The sequence below is a fragment of the Pithys albifrons genome, chromosome 23 (genome assembly GCF_047495875.1).
Source record: "Pithys albifrons albifrons isolate INPA30051 chromosome 23, PitAlb_v1, whole genome shotgun sequence".
In the NCBI taxonomy this organism is placed as follows: domain Eukaryota; kingdom Metazoa; phylum Chordata; class Aves; order Passeriformes; family Thamnophilidae; genus Pithys; species Pithys albifrons.
In genome coordinates, this window is record NC_092480.1 from 5,349,556 (window position 1) to 5,372,422 (window position 22,867).

Sequence of the window (22,867 nt, forward strand, 5' to 3'; positions counted from 1 at the left end):
GTGGGCAAGGTGTGTGTGCCTGGGGAGTTTGGGGAGGAGGAGGAAAAGCCTCTGTCTCTGTGACACCATCCCTGGTCCCTGCTGGGAGAATCCTGGTGGTTTGTGGCTCCAAGATGGACAACTTGGCTGACTCCAACCCACTTACCACTCAGCTTAGGTGTGCACCTTGCTGTCCCCACCCAAGGAATGGATGTATCTAGTTCCAGTTTGTGGTTCTGTAATAGCCTCTGGATGTGCCACCCTGCACCTTGTGCTCCAGTCAGGGACTGGCTGATTATGGGAAACCAAAATGCCATTTGGAAATGGTGATGGGACAGAGATCACAGAACCCCAGACTACTCTGAGCTGGACCCACAAGGACCATCGAGTCCAACTCTTCAGTCAATGGCCCACAGAGGGGATTGAACCCATGACCTTGGTGTTATTACAGCCAAGTTTTAACCAACTGAGCTGATGTTGGGCTTGGGGTGAAGCTGCAACACTGCAGCCCTTTACCCTTTTGGTCACTGGATTGCAGGTGTAGAGTGCCCTGGGCCATGTTATCACCTGGCTGCTTGAGCACACTCTGCTTTCATGTGGAAAATACTTTCATATTGTTTAAATTACCTTCTAAAAATATTTGATCTTAACTGTAAGGAACTGATACTGTTCCCCCTCCACATCCCACCCCTCTGGATTTTCCCAGAGATGCTCCTTGGCCACACTGAGGCCTGGGCAGGAGCTCAGTGCATTAAAACTTGGCTGTAATAACACCAAGGTCATGGGTTCAATCCCCTGTGTGGGCCATTGACTGAAGAGTTGGACTCGATGATCCTCGTGGGTCCCTTCCAGCTCAGAATAGTCTGGGATTCTGTTTGAGTGGTGGTGTCAGTGCAGTGAGGGGCAGAGTCCTTGTCCAGGAGTGATTTAACAGAGCAACGTGCCATGTTGGTGGCAGGGACGCTGCTCCTGTAATGAATTTAAATCAATTTATTGCACATCACTGACTTCCGCTGTTCCATTTGAAATTCTGTAACCAGATCAAGGGCAAGGAAGCAAAAGATGAAAGGAGAAGGGGAAAGGAAGCCAGAAGAGGGGAGAGGCTGCAGGAGGGGGGAAGCAAGACAAGGGATGGTTCAGAGCAGGGCAGCAGAGTGGAGTTCCCACTGTAGGGCTGAGGGATGAGCATTTCTCATGCAGCTGAACAGAAAGTGGGTTATTCTGGGCCTACAGGAACTGGGAGGATTGCTCTTGATTTTCTCCTTGTTTGTAGTGATGTATTGGTGCTATTTCTAAATACCACATTATTCTGTGGATAGTCCTTGTGAATGTTTTATTCCTTTTGTAGCCAGTCGCTGAACAGAAGCGGTTCTGGACTTGTGATGTGCCAAGGAGCTGCTGCAGAGCCTGGATTTCAGAGGGAAGGGTATCCCAAGGCCATTTTAGAATATGCTGTTACAAGCTTTACTGTAGTGTTTTGGTCTGAGATCAGTGGAATATGCTTTTCATTTGATTCATGCTGGAGAACAAACAGTCTGGATGTTCAGATGTCTCTTGAGGTCGATCATTTTCTTTCAGCGAATCGAGTGTTTTGCTTGTGCTTAACTTCTTCTTCTGCACTAGTTTGAAATCTCATTTTAAACCCAAATGGCCCTTACAGTTTCCCCCAGACTTTATATTGCCAAGTGTTAGTTAATCTGTTCTCTGGAAAAGTTCTTTTCCCTCTGTCTGAAAGGGTTTGAGTGTCACAAGTGAAGACCCTGGAACAAGAAGCAGCCAAGTGTAAATGTGTGTAGAACAAGGTGGGCTCTGACAGCTGCCATTCCAGTCTGTGACACTGGGGCTGAGTTGTGCCAAACTTGCTCTCTGTGCCTGGGAAGCTCCACATGAGCAGTTTGCTAAGGGTGGTGTGTTCTTGTGTTTGTGGAAGGGAAAGAATCATAGAATCATAGAATCGATTGGGTTGGAAAAGACCTCCAAGATCATCGAGTCCAACCCTTGGTCCAACTCTAGTTCATTTACCAGATCATGGCACTCAGTGCCACGGCCAAGCTCAGCTTAAAAACCTCCAGGGATGGGGAATCCACCCCCTCTCTGGGCAGCCCATTCCAATCCCTGAGCACTCTCTCTGCAAAGAATTTCTTTCTGCTCTCCAACTTCAATTTCCCCTGGCAGAGCTTGAGCCCATCGTGCCCCCTTGTCCTATTGCTGAGTGCCTGGGAGAAGAGACCAACCCCCACCTGGCCACAACTTCCCTTCAGGCAGTTCCAGACAGTGCTGAGGTCACCTCTGAGCCTCCTCTTCTCCAGGCTAAACACCCCCAGCTCCCTCAGCCTCTCCCCACAGCACTTGTGCTCCAGTCCCTTCTCCAGCCTCGTTGCTCTTCTCTGGCCCCGCTCCAGCACCTCAATATCCTTTCTGAACTGAGGGGCCCAGAACTGAACACAACACTCAAGGTGTGGCCTCCCCAGTGCTGAGTCCAGGGGAAGGGTCACTGCCCTGGGCCTCCTGGCCACGCTATTCTTGATCCAGGCCAGGATCCCATTGGCCTTCTTGGCCACCTGGGCACACCTGGGCACACCTGGGCACACTGTTGACTCATGTTGAGCTTCCTGTCAATTAGTACTCCAAGGTCCCTTTCCCCCTGTCCCTCTCCAGCCACTCTGTGCCCAGCCTGGAGCGCTGCAGGGGGTTGTTGTTGCCAAAGGGCAGGACCTGCACTTGGCCTTGTTGAACTTCATCCCATTGGAATCAGCCCATCTCTCAAGTCTATCCAGATCCCTCTGCAAGAACAAGGATGATGTGAAGAAGCTGCTGACTGCAGGGACTAATCAGATCCAATTATGTTGTTGATGTTGAACCAGATGATATTTCTACATCGTGGTAATTGTGTGAGGCATGTGGAGCACAGAAACCCTCCATGGAAGACTGGGGGGGGACTTAAGAAGGTGAAACACGATGGGTTGGGTTTCCTTCACAGTGAAATAATTCAGAAAATTTTGGAGAAAAGCCAGGAGCTGATTTTCTGTGTGGCCACAGCAGATCCAGTTCCATCCTAGGGAATATCTGGGCAGTTGGCACCTCACTTGGCACTGTGCCTTTGCCCTGAGTGCTGGAGAGGGAGTGAATGTGGATCAGCTTTATCCCCCTCAGATCAGAGGCATTCAGTTTGCAGAGCCCTAAAACCTGCAGCCAGTGTGGGTCACACCCCCCATTCCTGCACAAAACAAGCACGTGGAGACATCCCCAAGAAGGCAGGTTTGTATTTTCACAAGAAAGAAGTTGCCCTCCTTGTATTATTTATCACATCTCTAAAATCAATAGAAGTGTATTTGATTTAGACTTAAACTTCCCTTTGAGGTTTATAATGCATTGTGCTTTTGCAGGAATTTTCAATAACTTCTCATCCTCGTCCAAAACTGTTTATTAAAAGCAGCTTTAGGCAATCAGTACCTGCACTGCAGCAGGAAAGCAGAGCAAAGCAACTGTTGTTTTATGTTTACCAGCTTGAACTGTGGCCTGTGGAAATTCATGTTGTAGTTTTTCTAAAGCTTGTCTGAAATTAAATACCTTCTCTGGGAGATTTACTTGCTCCTGCTCACTTGTAAGTTGACCCAAACTGACATCTTTTCTGCTTAAAAGAAACATTCAGCACTCTGTCAGGTTTAAGAACTGGGAGCCAGAGTTGTCTGGGCCCAGAAAATAAAAATACAGTTTCCTACACAGCTGATAGTTTCAAAAATTGCTTTCTTTTTAGTATTACAAACATTTCTTTGAACTGGGCGGGGAATTTGGTTTTGAGTGGGGAGTAGCAGAAATGTGGAAGATGATGTAGGGATATTTATTATATGTGTATGGAGAGATAAATATAGGGAGAGATAGATAGATTAGATAGATAGATAGATAGATAGATAGATAGATAGATAGATAGATAGATAGATAGATAGATAGATAGATAGATGGATAGATAGACAGACATACAGAGGAATAGATAGATAGATTATTAGATAGATAGATAGATAGATAGATAGATGGATAGATAGATAGATAGATAGATAGATAGATAGATAGATAGATAGATAGATAGATAGAGGGATAGATAGATAGATAGATAGATAGATAGATAGATAGATAGATAGATAGATAGATAGATAGATAGATAGAGGGATAGATAGATAGAGGGATAGATAGATAGATAGATAGATAGATAGATAGATAGATAGATAGATAGATAGAGGGATAGATAGATAGAGGGATAGATAGATAGAGGGATAGATAGATAGATAGATAGATAGATAGATAGATAGATAGATAGAGGGATAGATAGATAGAGGGATAGATAGATAGAGGGATAGATAGATAGAGGGATAGATAGAGGGATAAAGGGATAAAGTGCAAATAATTTGATGTGTGTTTATGAAAATTGCAAGTAAGTAGCTGCATTTCTGTCGAGTTAATCCCATTCACAGTCTGGATCCCAGAAAAACCTGGTCTGAAGTTTCTCCTTGTAGAGTCTTACAAAGGCACTTGACTTTTGCTTTCCGCCACGAAAATGACAATTTTGCTGTTTGTTCCAGGATACCCCGTGATCTGTCATATGTGGGAAGAACGCTGGGAGAACCCTCTGAAGATGGGTGTTAAAACCTTCACTCATAACTCCCCTGCTCACAGCCAGGAGATGCTGGGGAAGCTGAACATGCTGCGCAACGACGGGCACTTCTGCGACATCACCATCCGCGTGCAGGACAAGATCTTCCGGGCACACAAAGTGGTGCTGGCGGCCTGCAGCGACTTCTTCCGCTCCAAACTCGTGGGGCAGGCCGAGGACGAGGGCAAGAGCGTGCTGGACCTGCACCACGTGACGGTGACGGGGTTCATCCCGCTGCTGGAATACGCCTACACGGCCACGCTGTCCATCAACACGGAGAACATCATCGACGTGCTGGCCGCCGCCAGCTACATGCAGATGTTCAGCGTGGCCAGCACGTGCTCCGAGTTCATGAAGTCCAGCATCCTGTGGAACACGCCCAGCAGCCAGCAGGAGAAGGTGCTGGATGCGGGGCAGGAGAACAGTGCCGGCTGTAATTTTGCCTCGAGGGACGGCAGCCTGTCCCCCGTGTCCTCGGAGTGCAGCGTGGTGGAGAGGACCATCCCCGTGTGCCGCGAGTCGCGCCGCAAGCGCAAGAGCTACATCGTCATGTCTCCCGAGAGCCCCCTCAAGTGCAACACCCAAACCAGCTCCCCCCAAGTGCTCAACCCCTCCACCTCCTACCCCGAGGCCAGAAACCAGCCCGTGGACTCATCCTTAGCGTTCCCCTGGACTTTCCCTTTCGGCATCGATCGCAGGCTGCAGCCGGAGAAGGTGAAGCAGGCGGAGAACTCGCGGACTCTGGAGCTGCCCGGGCCCTCGGAGCCGGGGCGCAGGGTGGCCGATTACGTGGCCTGTGAGAGCACCAAGGGCAGCTCTCCGCTGGTCATCGAGGAGGACGTGCGAGTCAAGGTGGAGCGGCTGAGCGACGAGGAGGCGCACGAGGAGGTGTCGCAGCCCGTCAGCGCGTCCCAGAGCTCCCTGAGCGACCAGCAGACGGTGCCGGGCAGCGAGCAGGTGCAGGAGGACCTCCTGATCAGCCCCCAGTCCTCATCCATAGGTAGGACCATTTCTGGCCTTACAGATCAGTGCCTGTACCAAGGACAGTGTGGCAGCAGGCCCAGGGCAGTGACCCTTCCCCTGGACTCAGCACTGGGGAGGCCACACCTTGAGTGTTGTGTTCAGTTCTGGGCCCCTCAGTTGAGGAAAGAGATTGAGGGGCTGGAGCGGGGCCAGAGAAGAGCAACGAGGCTGGAGAAGGGACTGGATGTGGCACTGAGTGTCCTCTGAAACACCTCCAGGGATGGAGAATCCACCATGTCTTGATCCAACCCCACTGTGATCACCAGCCCAGGGCACTGAGTGCCAGAGTGATCACAGTGGGGTTGGATCAAGGGTTGGGTTTGATAATCTGAGGTCTCTTCCAACCCAAGTGAGAAGAGCAACGAGGCTGGAGAAGGGACTGGAGCACAAGTGCTGTGGGGAGAGGCTGAGGGAGCTGGGGGTGTTCAGCCTGGAGAAGAGGAGGCTCAGAGGTGACCTCAGCACTGTCTGGAACTGCCTGAAGGGAAGTTGTGGCCAGGTGGGGGTTGGTCTCTTCTCCCAGGCACTCAGCAATAGGACAAGGGGGCACGATGGGCTCAAGCTCTGCCAGGGGAAATTGAAGTTGGAGAGCAGAAAGAAATTCTTTGCAGAGAGAGTGCTCAGGGATTGGAATGGGCTGCCCAGAGAGGGGGTGGATTCCCCATCCCTGGAGGTTTTTCAGCTGAGCTTGGCCATGGCACTGAGTGCCATGATCTGGTAAAGGGACTGGAGTTGGACCAAGGGTTGGACTTGATGATCTCGGAGGTCTTTTCCAACCCAATCCATTCTGTGATTCTGTGATTCTCTGGAGAAAGGGAGATCAGTCTGACCCCTCCAGGATTGAAATATTCAGGTTACACTCACTAAAAAGAAATTAAAATATTTCCCATTTGTGCCATACTTTGCTGTTGGATTCTCCTCCAGTTGGTGTAGCTCATAATGTTGATATTTTAATTTTGTTGCTTTTTCCAACTGAAAATGGTTTATTTATTGGAGACAGGGCTGTTTAACTTTGCTGAGTTTGTACCTTACAGTTTATCTGTAAGTCTTTAAATGCAGCCTACCAAAATAGTGCATAAATTAAAAATAAAAGAAATATAATATGTTATATTATGTTATAATATAATATGTTATAATATAATATAATGAAATAACACAGCGTAAAATAAAATAAAAATAAATAAAATAAATAAAATAAAAAACAACATAAAATTAATATAAAGTAACATAAGATAATATAACATAATATAATATAACATAATATAATATAATATAATATAATATAATATAATATAATATAATATAATATAATATAATATAATGAAATCACATAGCATAAAATAAAATAAATGAAATAAAATGACATAATAAATAAAATAAATAAAATGAAAAACAGCATAATATAAAATAAATAGATAATACCATAATATAGGATATAATATAATATATTACAATATATTATAATATAATATAATGAATCACATAGCATAAAATAAAATAAATAAAATAAATATATGAGATAAAATAACATAAAATAAAAATAAAATAAATAAAATAAAAACCAGCATAAAATAAAATATAATATAACATAATATAACATAACATAATATAATATAATGATATAATATATAATATAATGAAATCACATAGCATAAAATAAAAGAAAAGAAAAGAAATCAAATAAATAAATAAATAAAGTAGCAGCATAAAATAAGTAAACGAAATAAATGAAATAAAATAACATAGCATAAAACAAAATAAAAACCAGCATAAAATAAAATATAACATAATATAACATAATGATATAATATATAATATAATGAAATAACATAGCATAAAATAACATGAAATAAATCAAATAAATAAATAAATAGAGCAACAGCATAAAATAAATAAACGAAATAAATGAAATAAAAGAAAATAACATAGTATAAAATAAAATAAAATAAATAAAATAAAAATCAGCATGAAATAAAAGAAATAAATGAAAAATAAAATAACATAGCATAAAATAAAGTAAAATAAAATAAAATAAAATAAAATAAAATAAAATAAAATAAAAGCAATGCTTAGTTTGCTGGTAGCTTGCCAGGAAAAGTGGTCCTTATCCTAGAACAGGTTTTATTTGATTCAGTTTTTAACTCATTATAATCAGAACTTCAGAAAGGCCTCGTCAAGGCCACGTGATAACAAATTATCTCATCAACATAATTGTGTCAGCACAGGCTAAATAGAACAAGTGGAAATAATGATTAGGGAAAGTTAAAAATACCATAATCTCAGTGATATTTATTTATAAATACCTGACACGTATCCCAGCCAGGCAGCTTAGAAGGACAGGCTGGGTGTATATTCAGGATGGCACGAGTGGTAAATGACCTGTGGAAGTTTTTGAGGAGTTACAAATATCAGAAAAAGTGTATTTCAAAAGCAGCTTGAACTGGAATTTTTTCTCACATGGAAATGTGAGACTGAGGCTGACCTGGAGAGAGTTGGGTGCCACTGATTGCTGTAAAATCTCAATTTCCAGCACAATCAGTCAAACAGAAGCACTTGGAGAAGGAGTAGGTCGGGTAGGGAATCTCAGCCTTTACTGATTGTAATATTAAATATCTGTCAGTGGTGTTGGTACAGCATGTTCTGCCTTAAAACAGCTGCAGAGAGAAGAAAAATGCACCAGGGCCAAATCTTTAAAGTACAAATCTGCTCTTTGAATATGTTTGAATGAATATTTAGTGGCCTTTGCATAATAACACCCCTCAGAATGGGGTTTTTTTATTCCCATTTTTGCCCTGAAGAGAAACAGTTCTCTTGACTTTAGCCCAGCAGAGAGAGGTACCTAATGTGTGATACAGCACACTCTGTAACCAAAAATCACTTTTTTTACCTCCCAAAGATGTATTTCTTTATGCAGTAATGCAAGAACAGTAAATGGAGGCAGCAAGACATGTTAAAGTGCAGCTTTCTCTTCCCTGAATGTGTTTTCCTCCTATAATTGCATATATTTATCTCAGTGTTTTATGGTGCATTTCTAAAAGCATTCCTGCCTCTCTCTCTGATACTGCAAAAAGCTCTTATTCACTCTTTGGGCAATTTCAGGAGTTGTTCATTTGCAATTTCTTATATTTGGAAGCACTTCATAATGTGAAAGGAGACGTGGAGCAGGGCCTTGATGAATAAGTCATTATGGTTACAGCAATAGCTGAGTCTGAGATGTTTTCATAACTCATTAGCACTGTTGGCATTTCAGAGGTGAGGGCATAAAATTCAACCTAAGAGCTGTTGAGCCTATTTTTCAGTTAACTTGCAGTTAAGTATTTAATGAGAAAGAAGGATAAATCCAAATGGGATTAACTTTTGTAACTTCACAGATTGCACAGTTGATGAATTTCCCAAATACAGGTTGTCAGCTCTTAATAAAATTAAAAGTTTTGATTCTACTCATTGTGAAAGTGCCATTTTCCTGCTGTCACTGGCCCCATAACAGGGCATCCCACTAAGGCAAGAATCTTTCACTTCAGGAAAGACCTTCCATTCTCTTTGGCAGAATATGCACATTTTCTGTCTCACTTTCCATGTCCTTGTTCCTTCTCTTTGGCTTTCCATGTTGTCTGACACCTGCCACTGCAAACCCAATGCCACTTGATTTTCCTAGTCAGCCTTAGGGTTGCTTCCCTAATTCCCACTCTCTTAGAAAGCAGAAATATTTTTACCACAGCAGCAAGAGCAGCTCCCACCACTGCCCTGAGCTTTGCTGGTCCTCCAGATGTTGGTGTAGGGAGAGAAATCTCCTTTCCCGTTGGATTCAGTGGGAGAGATCCAGGGGCTGCTTGGCCAAACCCCTGGTGGGCATGAGGAAGGTCCATATGAGCATCAGCCACATGAGATGGATGAAGTTGTGCTTTTATTTTAGTGCTGCTTTTCCCTTGGATTCTGTTCCCAAACCCCACATTTCCCAGGTGTTGGTGGGGTGGCTTTGTGTGTGCATTGCTCTTACAAACAGCTCTTTGGCCTCTTTTGTGCTGCATTTCTCATTGCTCAGAGGGCTCTTCCTGTCTCAGCAGCTTATCAATAAATGAAGGCATTACCAATTAATGTATTCATGGAATATTTGGATCCCAAAAGCCAGGTGGTGTAGCAGGTTTGAAGTCTTTATGGCTCGAGAAGTCTTGAAAATTGATGAAATAGTCCTTTTATAGCATAGAATCAGTTGGGTTGGAAGAGACCTCTGAGATCATCAAGTCCAAGCCTTGATCCAACCCCCCTGTGATCACCAGATCATGGCACTCAGTGCCACGCCCAATCTCACCTTAAAAACCTCCAGGGATGGGGAATCCACCCCCTCTCTGGGCAGGCCAGATGAATGGAACTTTTCTGCTTCCCAGTTGTAGCACTGGATGTGTTTGGAAAACTGGCTGTATTTAACATTTCCATTTCCAGGTGTGCCAAATATGTGCCCTTTGTTGGGCTGTGGATTTAGCAGATAAGCTGAGCAGAGCAGGAGCTGGTGGGAATGTCATTGTCTCACCAGCAGCAGCATCTCCCTTTGGAGAGCTTTGGGAAAGGCTTGGTGTGCCTGTGCCCCCAGGGCTGGGAAAGGCTTGGTGTGCCTGTGCCCCCATAACTGGGAAAGGCTTGGTGTGCCTGTGCCTCCAGGGCTGGGAAAGGCTTGGTGTGCCTGTGCCCCCAGGGCTGGGAAAGGCTTGGTGTGCCTGTGCCCCCAGCTCTGGGAAAGGCTTGGTGGGCCTGTGCCCCCATAATTGGGAAAGGCTTGGTGTGCCTGTGCCCCCAGCTATGGGAAAGGCTTGGTGTGCCTGTGCCCCCAGAGCTGGGAAAGGCTTGGTGTGCCTGTGCCCCCAGCTATGGGAAAGGCTTGGTGTGCCTGTGCCCCCATAACTGGGAAAGGCTTGGTGTGCCTGTGCCCCCAGCTATGGGAAAGGCTTGGTGTGCCTGTCCCCCCAGGGCTGGGAAAGGCTTGGTGTGCCTGTGCCCCCAGGGCTGGGAAAGGCTTGGTGTGCCTGTGCCCCCAGGGCTGGGAAAGGCTTGGTGTGCCTGTGCCCCCAGAGCTGGGAAAGGCTTGGTGTGCCTGTGCCCCCAGGGCTGGGAAAGGCTTGGTGTGCCTGTCCCCCCAGGGCTGGGAAAGGCTTGGTGTGCCTGTGCCCCCAGGGCTGGGAAAGGCTTGGTGTGCCTGTGCCCCCAGAGCTGGGAAAGGCTTGGTGTGCCTGTGCCCCCATAACTGGGAAAGGCTTGGTGTGCCTGTGCCCCCGGGGCTGGGAAAGGCTTGGTGTGCCTGTGCCCCCAGAGCTGGGAAAGGCTTGGTGTGCCTGTGCCCCCAGAGCTGGGAAAGGCTTGGTGTGCCTGTCCCTGCCCTCCTGGGGCAGTGCCAGCCCTGAGCTGCCCTTTCTCTGCAGGCTCCATGGACGAGGGGGTGACCGAGGGCCTGCCCAGCCTGCAGAGCGGCTCCGGGCCCAGCGCACACGCCGACGATGACGAGCGGTACGTACAGCACTGCCCTGCACCCCTGGGGGCTGGCACTGCCCCCCAGCCTCTGCCACACCATGGGGCTGGCACTGCCCCCCAGCCTCTGCCACACCGTGGGGCTGGCACTGCCCCCCAGCCTCTGCCACACCATGGGGCTGGCAGTGCCCACCAGCCTCTGCCACACTGTGGGGCTGGCACTGCCCCCCAGCCTCTGCCACACCATGGGGCTGGCAGTGCCCCTCAACTTCTGCCACACCGTGGGGCTGGCAGTGCCCACCAGCCTCTGTCACACCGTGGGGCTGGCAGTGCCCCCCAGCCTCTGCCACACCGTGGGGCTGGCAGTGCCCCCCAGCCTCTGCCACACCGTGGGGCTGGCACTGCCCACCAGCCTCTGCCACACCATGGGGCTGGCAGTGCCCCTCAACTTCTGCCACACCGTGGGGCTGGCAGTGCCCCCCAGCCTCTGCCACACCGTGGGGCTGGCACTGCCCCCCAGCCTCTGTCACACCATGGGATTGTGCTGGTTTAAAGGTGAACCAGCAGGAGAAATGAACCCAACACAGGAGAGATTATCAGTCAGAGTTACAATTTAATAACAATATTCCAATCAATGCAATGGCACAAAGAGAAATTGGGTTTAACCCCCAAAGCCCAGCAGTCTAACCCAGCCCCCTGGGGCACAAACACAGGGGGGTTTGGTGGCCCCTGTGCTGAGCCCCACGTGGTTCCCCCAAGGCCAAAGGCAAAGGAAGGGACAAAGCTGTTGGTGCAGATGATGGCACAGCCTGGGCCAGAGTGGTGGCTCCTCCTGGCCAGGGGCTGCTCCTCCTCTGCATCCCAGGAGTGGTCCCAGAAGTGCCCAAAGCCCCAGATTGTGTCCCCTGAGGTTTAGGTGGGAGCCCCCAGTGCCTCCCCCAGGGCAGGGAGTTCCACCCTGGGGGATCTGACTGTGGGAGTCAGGGGGGATTTTGGAATGGTTGCTGGCCCATGGGCAGAGCTGAGCCCTCAGGTGGGTGTGGAGGTGCCAAGGACTCCCTGCAGGGCAGTTCTCCCAGCTCCTCTGCCAGGCTTCTTTCCCAGCCAGCTCCCAGCCTGAGGGCTCAGCTGTGCCCTGGGCAGCTGCTGCCAATGGGCCATTGGGAACAGTTGCTGGGCAATGGCCCAGAGGGTTTAGAATGCCCAGCTTTGGGCACACCCACACAGGGACAAACTGGGCCCACCTGCTCAACTGGGACAAGGCTCCTCCCACACTCATGCCCTGGAGGGACAGGTGCTCCAGGAGAATGCAGGTGATGGAAGTCATCATTGCATTTCATCTCTGTTTCCAGGCAGCACTGGGGAAGGAAGGTCATCATGGCTTTGCTCTTTCTTTATCACTGGTCTTTATTAATAAATTAAAAATCCCCTTACTGTGAAACATGCACCCTAAAGCTGCCACCCAGCCCTGAAAACAAGGACCTCACCAGGCCTCACTGCTGCCAGAAACCACAGAACAGCCTTAGATCTCCTCTCCCCAGGCTCTGCCTGCACCTCCCTCCCAAAATGCTGCCTGTCACTTGCTGTAAATATTTAGCAGCTTTTGCTGTGCTGAGCTGAGTGATTTATGGAGGGAATCCCTTTTAAGGGAAGGCTGGCAGAGAAAACCAAACTCAAACCAGGTCTGTTTGGTCAAAGATATATCACAATTCTGCTGGAGCCAAGTGATGGCACACAGGGCTACACACTTGGACCTGTATTTCTTAGTTATTCCCTTTCTGAGCACATTTTTTTAGACTGGCTTGTGCAGTGTTTTGTCAGACAAGTGGGTCTGAGGATGGAGTGTGAACCTTTGGGACTTGTTCCAGAAACTGTGTCAAGTGAAGCTCCCCACAGAGTAACAACCAAGAGCTGCATTTTCAGAGCTCATAACACTCTTTCCTGCCATTTCCACCTAAAACCTGTCCCATTGTGGGATTGGAAAGGGAAAATGGATAAAACCTTTTTTTTTGTATGACATGGGAGATTTTATCTGTCTGCTCATAAACCTCAGTATAAAACAACACCCAGCACTTGGATTGAATTAATTGCAGGAGCACGTGTTGAATTAGAGCTAATCCAGGTCTTTACAGTCAAGTGGAATTTGTATCTTCAGCTGTGGATTATTTCAGAAATTTCTTATAAAATTGCAGAGTTTCAGCCACGAACTGCCTTGAAAATCCAAAAAGATGTAAAATTCTTGAAACACACTGACAATTCCCACTCAAAGAGACAATTCTTGCTCCTCTTCCATGCAGAGGAGGAAAGAATATTTACCTCAGTTTATGCTCAAGTTTAAAAATAATTAATCTCAGAATGACAGAAGCATCAGCAAAATGAAGTAGAAGTTGCACCTTGTTTATAAAACAATAAGTGAACTGACACTTATGGGAATTTCAGACTCCAGAGCTAAGATTTATTTCATAAATTCAAATTAAAGTGCCAAGACTGTGCTTATTCCAAGGTGGAGAAAATCTCCCTCAGCTTTTGGCTTTGTTTTTTTTTAATGCACCTTCAGTTTAAGTCCAGGTTGTGCATCTCTTTATTTATATTTTCCAAATGTCAAAATCAGTTACGAGTGACCAATGCAAATTTATATTGACAAATATAATTTTTATATTTATATTCCTAAAACTAAGCAAAAAACGAGTCCATCTTAAAGTCTCAAAGCACTGTGGAAATCTAAGATGTTTTACCTCTTGTGTTTCTCTCTTAAATAATTAACATCATTAATTGGGCCTCCTCCATAATGTGTTTCATAAACAGCAGGTCTCATGTAATTGTTGTCAGCTCAATAGGCAGAGAGGAATCTGTTCAGTATTAAAATTACTGTTCCACAGTGAAATCTGATCCATCCTTTCCCTGATATTTCACATTTGGATTGTAATCCACTTTCCTGCCATAGGTCTGTAGTTCAGCTGATTAAACTGTTGGTCTCTGCATTTGGAAAAAAGAGTTGCAAGGGAAGGTTTCTGATGCAATAAAAAGAGAACCCCACTTTTCTACAATAATTATTTACAAACAGAGAACATTTCTGGGCTCACTGAGCATTTTGGCATTCACATTTTTCTGAGTTGAGTTCTATATATAATTAAATATCTGTGTAAGCTCCTGGTGAAAAGAAGAAAAAAATTGCAAGTAGGATATTTCAGTGAAAATATTTCAAACCTCTGTTTTCATGTAGCTGGTACAGAAATTCTCAGAAATGTCAGACAAATCTCAACTGTTAAATGCCACATTTATCACAAAGTCATGAAAAATGGAGTGTGTGGGGGACAAGAAGCAGGGGAGGGAAAATCTGGGTGTGTTCCCAATATCATCTCTCAGCTGTGTCACCAGGAGGTGTTTCAGAAAGACAAGCCACTCACTGGTTGCTGGGTGATTCCCACTGGATTTGCTTTAACCAGCCCACCTCAGGAAGGGTTTACAGAGAATAAAACCAACCTTGAAGTGAAATTTCTTCTTTTAGGGAGCTGTGCCCATCTCAGGTCTCCTTCAGCAGCAGAGGAGGTGGCACCAGGGGGTGAGAGAGCCTGGCAAGGCTCAGACAAAAGGAGGGCTGTGGCTCCTCATTTCTGCCCTACTTTGAGTGTCTCCTGAGAAAACTCCAGGAGCACAATGTGCTTTTTGCCTCCTCACAGTCCCTGAGCCCAGGAATGAGGCAGGAACGTGGCTCTTGTCACAAAACCCAAATGCAGTTCTTATTTGAGCACCTGTGTCTGTTCTTTATCCAGTGATCTGCTCCCAGAGAGGAACAGGAGGGCCAGAGTTGCTCAGAAATCTGGTTAGAAAAATCAGAATATGTATTTAAAATACCCTCATTTATTTCCAGACCCCTCAGCTGGGTTTTTAGCCCCCAGAGTGGCAGTGAGCTCCATCCTGCCAGGCCCAGGGCAGGACCTGGTAACCTCCCCCTTGCAAATATTCCCTTTACTGCTGAGCAACAAGTCTGTCAGCAGCTTTTTTTTCCACAGCTCTCTGTGTACAAAAAGAAGTGAAAGACAATAAAATTTCTTCTTTAGAGCAAATATTATTCCAGTTCCATGTGAGAGCAGAAATCCTGATGGTTTTACAGACTGAGTGGTACTAAATTCCTGCAGGAAACTGTTTCATCTTGTCCACTCTCCAGATAAATTTTGCTTTTGTGACCCATCACTGCACTCAGAATTCAGGTCCCCCCTGTCCTCACAGTTGGATTGACATCAATTTCCAGAGCAGATAAAGACAATTTAGGTATTGATTTTAAAGAGATGATCCTGGTTCTTGTCCTCCTGTGCTGCTGATCTGCCCTGTGGAGTTCTGTGTGATGTGCAGGGAGATGGATTTGTGCAAAGTGCACATTTTATTCCCCTCAGTGCTACAGGTCCACAAATCCAGCCCTCTGGGCTCAGGGGGAAGGCATTTGTGCAAAGTGCACATTTTATTCCCCTCAGTGTTACAGGTCCACAAATCCAGCCCTCTGGGCTCAGGGGGAAGGCATTTGTGCAAAGTGCACATTTTATTCCCCTCAGTGTTACAGGTCCACAAATCCAGCCCTCTGGGCTCAGGGGGAAGGCTTCCCTCAGCTGGGGGCAGGACACAGCACTGGACTCTTTTCTCAGGACATTTGGGACACTGTGGTTTGGTAAAGCTGAACTTGGAATGTTCAGGGTCAGAGCAGTTCCTGCTGCCTGAGGTTCTGATCTGCAGGCTCTGAGCAAGCTGAAATATCTATTTTAACAAAAAGTACAGACCTTAATGCTCAGGGAAGGGAAACCCCAGGTAAGTACAGACTCCCATTGTTCCTCTGTTTGTACCAGCACATTTGTTTTTATTTCACTGTGCCCTTCAGCAAGTTCCTTGCCCCAGGATTAGAGCACTGTATTTCCCTTAAACAGTTTGCAGCTAGAGGCTATGGAGGAGCAATTAGTCAGCTTTAAATAAATTACTTTGAAAGTTAAATTGTTCCTTATTACAGCCTGTGTGCTGTTTTTTAAACACAGCACTGGAGCTGTTTGAATCAGCCACGGAGAGAGCATTGATTCATTAGATTAATATTTTAAATATGTAATTGTAGATACAAATATTTGTTCATGACACTCGGACCGAAATGAAGAATGAACTGGCAGCAATTTCGTTTGTAAATACCACTGAAGCTGCAAAAAACTGCTTTGCTTTCAGTTTGCTCAGCTCTTCCAACTCCTCCTGGGGGACTGTTTGCTGATGGCAACCCATCGATGTGCCCGGGGAAATGCCCAGAGTCAGGAGGGGTTTGCAGCTGTACCCAGGCCTGTTGCTCAGAGAAACCCAACTCAGAGGCTGTTGTGTGGATCTTTCTGGGTGTGCAGATTTCAGGTGCAGCTCAGTGTCTTGGGCTGAGCTGGTAAAATGCCAACTGCCCATCACAGGGTCAGTTTCTTTCTTCCTCCCCCCTCATTGAGAAAAGGGAGAAAGGGGAAAAAACTTCAACTAGATTTATGCTTAAACTATATATATATTTATACAGAAAAGAGAAAATTAAGAGTAAACAAAACTTCAAACTAGATTTATGCTTAAACTATATATATATTTATACAGAAAAGAGAAAATTAAGAGTAAACTACAATATAACACACACTTACACAAGTTATATAACAATAATTTTCTACCTCCCATCAAAAACAGATTCTATTACTCCAGATCCATAAGCACCCCAAAAGCACTCCCTCCCTCCCTCCCTCCCCTGTCCCTCCCTCCCTCCCTCCCTCCCTCCCTCCCCTATCCCTCCCTCCCTCCCCTATCCCTCCCTCCCTCCCTCCCTCCCTCCTTCCCCCACCCCTCCCTCCCTCCCTCCCCTATCCCTCCCTCCCTCCCTCCCTCCCCTATCCCTCCCTCCCTCCCTCCCTCCCTCCCTCCCCTATCCCTCCCTCCCTTCCTCCCCTATCCCTCCCTCCCTCCCTCCCTCCCTCCCTCCCTTCCTCCCTCCCTCCCCTGTCCCTCCCTCCCTCCCTCCCCTATCCCTCCCTCCCTCCCTCCCTCCCTCCCTCCCTCCCTCCCCTATCCCTCCCTCCCTCCCCTATCCTTCCCTCCCTTCCTCCCTCCCTCCCTCCCTCCCTCCCCTGTCCCTCCCTCCCTCCCTCCCCATCCCTCCCTCCCTCCCTCCCCATCCCTCCCTCCCTCCCTCCCTCCCTCCCTCCCCTATCCCTCCCTCCCTCCCTCCCTCCCCTATCCCTCCCTCCCTTCCTCCCTCCCTCCGTCCCTCCCCTATCCCTCCCTTCCTCCCCTATCCCTCCCTCCCTTCCTCCCTCCCTCCCTCCCTCCCCTACCCCTCCCTCCCTCCCTCCCCCCCTCCCTCCCTCCCCTATCCCTCCCTCCCTCCCTCCCTCCCTCCCCTATCCCTCCCTCCCTCCCTCCCCTATCCCTCCCTCCCTCCCCTATCCCTCCCCCCCTCCCTCCTCTATCCCAGCAAAAAACAGAAAGTGTAACAACAAAATGTTTCTACTTCCCTGGAACTCAAACAATATGCAAGTAGTGGCAGCAGCAGCAGCAGGGCCCAGACAGCAGCTCTGTGTGTTGCCTCTACCTCGGCCATGAAGGAACTGAGAAACTCTTCCTACCTATCTCAGCTTTGCATCATGTGATATGAGATATTTCTGTGGTTACTTAAGTCAGGTGACACCTGTGGATTCTCTGAGCCTGCTGATTTGAGGCCTGGCTAAAACTGCCACAGTCAGGCACTTTGCTGTAGGGACATTTCCAGCATAGAGAGAGATTTCAGACACGACCTGCCTGTAAAAGAAATGACTGTGAGTGAGTAGTAAATCTTGAAGACAAGAGAGGATTAATTAGGCCACTGCTTACAGTTGTCACACACAAAGACAGTTTTATTCAAGAACTCCATGGAGAGACAGAAGACAGGTAAAAAGCCTTAACTAACTTCTAATTACCAATCATCTCAGTTGGTTAAAACTTGGCTGTAACAATGCCAAGGTCATGGGTTCAATCCCCTGTGTGGGCCATTGACTGAAGAGTTGGACTCAATGATCCTTGTGGGTCCCTTCCAGCTCAGAATAGTCTGGGATTCTGTGAATATATCCTCACCTTCCTCCCATCCATCGCTGCATCCCATAGGTTGAAACCACAGTGTCCATTAAACTCATCACAGCTTTAATTGGATGACACATTGAGCCCTATTGCCATGGCCACGCTGTCTCCCAAGATTCCTTTGCCATGAGCAGAATAACTCAAAGCCTTCTTATCTTCCTTGGTTTTACTAGCAACTGGCCTCTTTCTCACAGAGTTATCTCACACCTGTTAGGAGGCCCCAAAACTCTCTCTGTTATTCTAAACCCTTTTTCTTAACTCAGAAATCTCTTTATTATTCCTACACGTGCCGATCTGTCTTGGTTTGAGATAAGCAACTGCCAACCCCCCCAAGCACAGAGAGAAAAGCCTCCCTCCTAACACCAGGGAAAGGGAGGAAAAGAGAAGGGAAAGAAAAAAACACTTCAAACTGCATTTATACTAAATCTACATATATTTTTCACAGAAAGAAAGAGACAATTAGAAGAGAGTACAAATATTCACTCACACAAGTCTGCAACAACAAGTTTCTCACCTCAACTTCTTAACAAACACACAAATTCTACTGTCCTAACTACACATTACTTAAGAAGAAGCTTATTCCCCAGGGAGACAAACCCAAGCAGAAAGGAGAGACCCAGAACAACACATTTTACTTTCCTGAGGTACCCTGTGAGCCAGTGGTGGGCCTGGCCCTCTCCATCCCCTCTGGGACACCATCGTGTGTCCTCCCAAGAGGAGGCTGAGAAGCGACTGCCTTAACCACTCCCACACTGGTTCCTCCTTCCCTGGAGATGATGCCATAATGTGGGATGGAATACAAAGTTACTGGCTAGAAGAGGACAGCTGTTGGCTCAGACCAGCTCAGGTCAGCTGACAGCTTCAGCCTAGTCCAGACTCCAGAGCCCAAATCTGGGCCCACCTGGGTGAACCCATAACACGATCTCTCCCTTCTCCCCATACCCCAAGGCTCAGCTTGGCTCTCCTGTAACCCAGTGCCCTTTTCCCTTGCAGCCTGGAGAACGTTCAGTACCCCTACCAGCTGTACATTGCTCCTTCCACCAGCAGCACGGAGAGGCCCAGCCCCAACGGCCCCGACAGGCCCTTCCAGTGCCCCACGTGCGGGGTTCGCTTCACCCGCATCCAGAACCTGAAACAGCACATGCTCATCCACTCAGGTGAGACACTGGGACAGTTGGATCCAGGCCTTCCCTGGCAACCAGGTGGAACTGGGGTAAGGCTCATCTCCCAGGTATTTCCCTCCCACGTGACAAGGGAGGATATCTATTGGGGTCACCCTTTATTGAGGTAATGTAGATTATCTTAGTGGTGGTCAGAGAAGGCAGAGAACTCAGGCTGCAGTGGGATCAGGAGGCTCACTGAAGAGAAAGGACTTTATTTTTAGTAACAGCTTGACTTTTATCTACTCCTGCCTATAACATGCCAGCACACTATTGGTCAGTAGTTCACCTCACATCCATGGAAAGATGCTACTGGTTACAAGGCATCCATGTCTACAGGTGGCTCTCTGGTCCTTAAAGATGCACTCATCAGTCACCTCAGACCTTAAGAGATCCACACACACACTGTCATCCCCATAGATCTCAGAGAGGGAGAGAGGAAGTGGCTGGTCTTGTTCCAGCAAGGTTGGGAGCAGGGAGTTTGCTGCTTTAGGTCCCTTGTCAGAGCCACGCAGGAGATCAGAGAGAAGACATGAGAAAGGGAGCAAAGAGAGCATGGGAAAGAGCTGGCCTTCTCTGAGAGCCATTGGTAGGATTGTATTGTACTGGTTTGCTTGGGGGGTGGGTGGGGGTGTCCAGTAGTACCTACTTGTTCTGTTTTGTCCCTTTGTTGTCCTGCTTTCCCCTTCCCTTTCCTCTTTCCTTTTCCCCTGGAAGTTTTCCGATGTTGAGTGCAGATTGTGCATATGTAATTGTAAGTGTTTAGAAAAAATACATATATACTCTGACTTAATTCAGTTTCTTTCAAGTTTTTTTTTCCTTTTTCTTTCCCCTGCTTTGAGGAGTGGAGGGAGAAGGAGGAGCAGCTCAGGGGCTGGGAAGCCAAAACAAAACCAAGACAGACACCCCAGCAAAGCAGCAAATGTCATGATACAGATGCTTTGCTCACCTCCCAGGAGCTGATTTCAGTGAGGCTGAGCAGAGAAATGTCTGGTTGATGCTTGTTTTATCCATGGGGTCTGACTGATGGCTCTGCTCAGCATGATTAGCATTTGTGTGCATCTGATTGCCTGGGACTCACCAGGATAAGGCATTTTCCTGGTGAAATAAAGTATGCTTGACTTTTGTGTTACACCAAAGAAATTACATAGGTTGAATTCTTCCTCTGACGTGTTTTAGAGGAGACTTGCAGAAATTTAAACAATACTATCCATGACCTTGCATTGAAGAAAGTTGTATGCCTTTGGATCTGAGTTGTTGGAGGGGTTGCAGGACAACTGAATTGGTTTGCTGATCAGTTTAGTTCCTGCAGACAGTCCAGGCAGCCAGAGGTTGGTGTGATGCCTCCTCTGAGCCTTGGTTCCCAAACTGATGCATTCATTTTCTCTCTAACCAAGCCTCAACTCCCAATGTCTTTGCTGTTGGTGTTCTCAAGACTTGTCAGCATTATCTGGCAATAGTGTTGACATCAGAATGAATAAAGGGAATATTGAAGTGGTTTTCCTCCTGGGCACTACAAGTGCTCATGGTTCAGCATCTCCTGCTTTGAGCCTGACTCTTACCTGCACACAGGGCTTGTACCATTTGGGGGCAACAACTGTCAAGGTACAATTTTATCCCCTGTCAGCAAATCATTTGTCAAATCCCTGCGAGCAAAATGACCATCAGTGTGTTTAATATTAAAAAAGCAAACTCTGTGGACGTTTCAGGTGTGAAATTATCCCAAGCCTGTTGTTAAAACTCTGACAGCAAAGCATCTCTGGCCAACCTGTCAACTGGGAACCCCTGGGCAAAGTAGGGAATGGTTTGAATAGCTGCTTTAGAGTAATTAACATGCAAAAGAAACTCTCAGAGCTTGTAAATGTTCAGAGAGTTTTCTCATGGCCAAAGAGATTTTCCTCAAACTCCCAGAGGAAATAGATGCCCTTGGACAGTAGGAGTGGATGAAAAGTTTGAGCTCCACCAGCCCATATTGTGGTGTGTTAACTTGTTTTCACATGCTTAGCAGGGCATTTGAGTGTAACCTTAACTACAGCTTTCTGTGTCTAAAAGTCCCAATTAAAAGTTCAGCTCCTGCTTTGAACATAAGGAAAGGGTGAAAGACCTGAGGAATTAACAGCCCAGGCTGATGCACATTGAGCCTTTTGAAAAAACCTTTTTTATTCCCTGACAGCCCTATTATGAATAGAGCTCCATATTGCAGAGTCCTGGCCTCATGTTTGGATTTCCCCACTTTCTGGAGTTCAGACTTTTTACTAAATCTGAAGGTTTTGGTGGCTCAGACCATTATGTTGCAATAGTTCTGTTTGGGTGTGATTACACACTCAGCCGACTGCAACACATTGCAGAGCTCATATATTTTAGGGTAAGAAATGAAAAAATGAGCTAGTAACTGAATTTCTAGATTAATACAAGAGGAGAAATGAGAGGCATGAAGCTGAACTGCCCTAGAGAGCTGTCTGTCAGGCAGAGCTGCTGCAAATGCTTCGATAGCAAGGTTCCCACGCCATATAAAGGCTGTTGCTTCCCCTTTTATCACCATTCCTGTTGCATTACAGGGGCATCCGTGTGCTCACAGTCCCCCTGCCAGAACACCCCTCTGAGGCCAAAGGCAGCCCCAGACTAACATTGCAATTAAGGGCAGGCTGATAATTGCATTGTTGGGAACCAGTCTGGCACGAGAATCCCCCGAGATCAAAGGAGCTCAGAGGCGCTGGGAGGTGACGGCGGCACCAGATCCGTGTTGGCTTTGCCTCGGGGCCTTAACCATGGGCTCAGTTTAAACTGTGGGCATGGAGGCTGGGAGAGGTCACAGTGAGGCTGGAGAGACCTGCAGAGGGTCATCTGTCTCAGGAGAAACCTGCAGAGGGTTATCCATTCCAGGAGAGGGTTATCCAGCCCAGGAGAAACCTGCAGAGGGTTATCCAGCCAGGAGAAACCTGCAGAGGGTTATCCATTCCAGGAGAGGGTTATCCAGCCCAGGAGAAACCTGAAGAGGGTTATCCATTCCAGGAGAGGGTTATCCAGCCCAAGAGAAACCTGAAGAGGGTTATCCATTCCAGGAGAGGGTTATCCAGCCAGGAGAAACCTGTAGAGGGTTATCCAGCCAGGAGAAACCTGCAGAGGGTTATCCATTCCAGGAGAGGGTTATCCAGCCAGGAGAAACCTGTAGAGGGTTATCCACACAAAGAGAAACCTGCAGAGGGTTATCCATTCCAGGAGAGGGTTATCCAGCCCAGGAGAAACCTGCAGAGGGTTATCCAGCCAGGAGAAACCTGCAGAGGGTTATCTAGCCCAGGAGAAACCTGCAGAGGGTTATCCAGCCCAGGAGAAACCTGCAGAGAGTCATCTAACCCAGCATAGGGTTTTCCACCCCAGGAGAGGGTTATCCACCCCTGGGAGAAACCTGTGGAGAGTTATCCACCCAAAAATGAACCTGCAGAGGGTTATCCATCCAACGAGAAACCTGCAGAGGGTTATCCACCCCAGGAGAGGGTTA

General features: G+C 47.1%; 1 protein-coding gene across 3 annotated transcripts in view; it reads left to right on the forward strand.

Moving 5' to 3' along the window:
* Positions 1-22,867, forward strand: part of ZBTB44 (zinc finger and BTB domain containing 44) — a 44,665-nt gene that overhangs the window by 14,991 nt on the left and 6,807 nt on the right. The window contains exons 2-4 of one of the 3 annotated variants that reach the window (XM_071576280.1): positions 4,557-5,627; positions 11,062-11,146; positions 19,202-19,365. In XM_071576280.1, coding sequence (XP_071432381.1) covers positions 4,577-5,627; positions 11,062-11,146; positions 19,202-19,365 — 1,300 coding nt within the window. In that variant the 5' untranslated portion in view covers positions 4,557-4,576. Of the gene's footprint in view, positions 1-4,341; positions 5,628-11,061; positions 11,147-19,201; positions 19,366-22,867 lie in introns of those variants that run through there. The other 2 variants (XM_071576281.1, XM_071576279.1) reach the window with 2 other exon arrangements.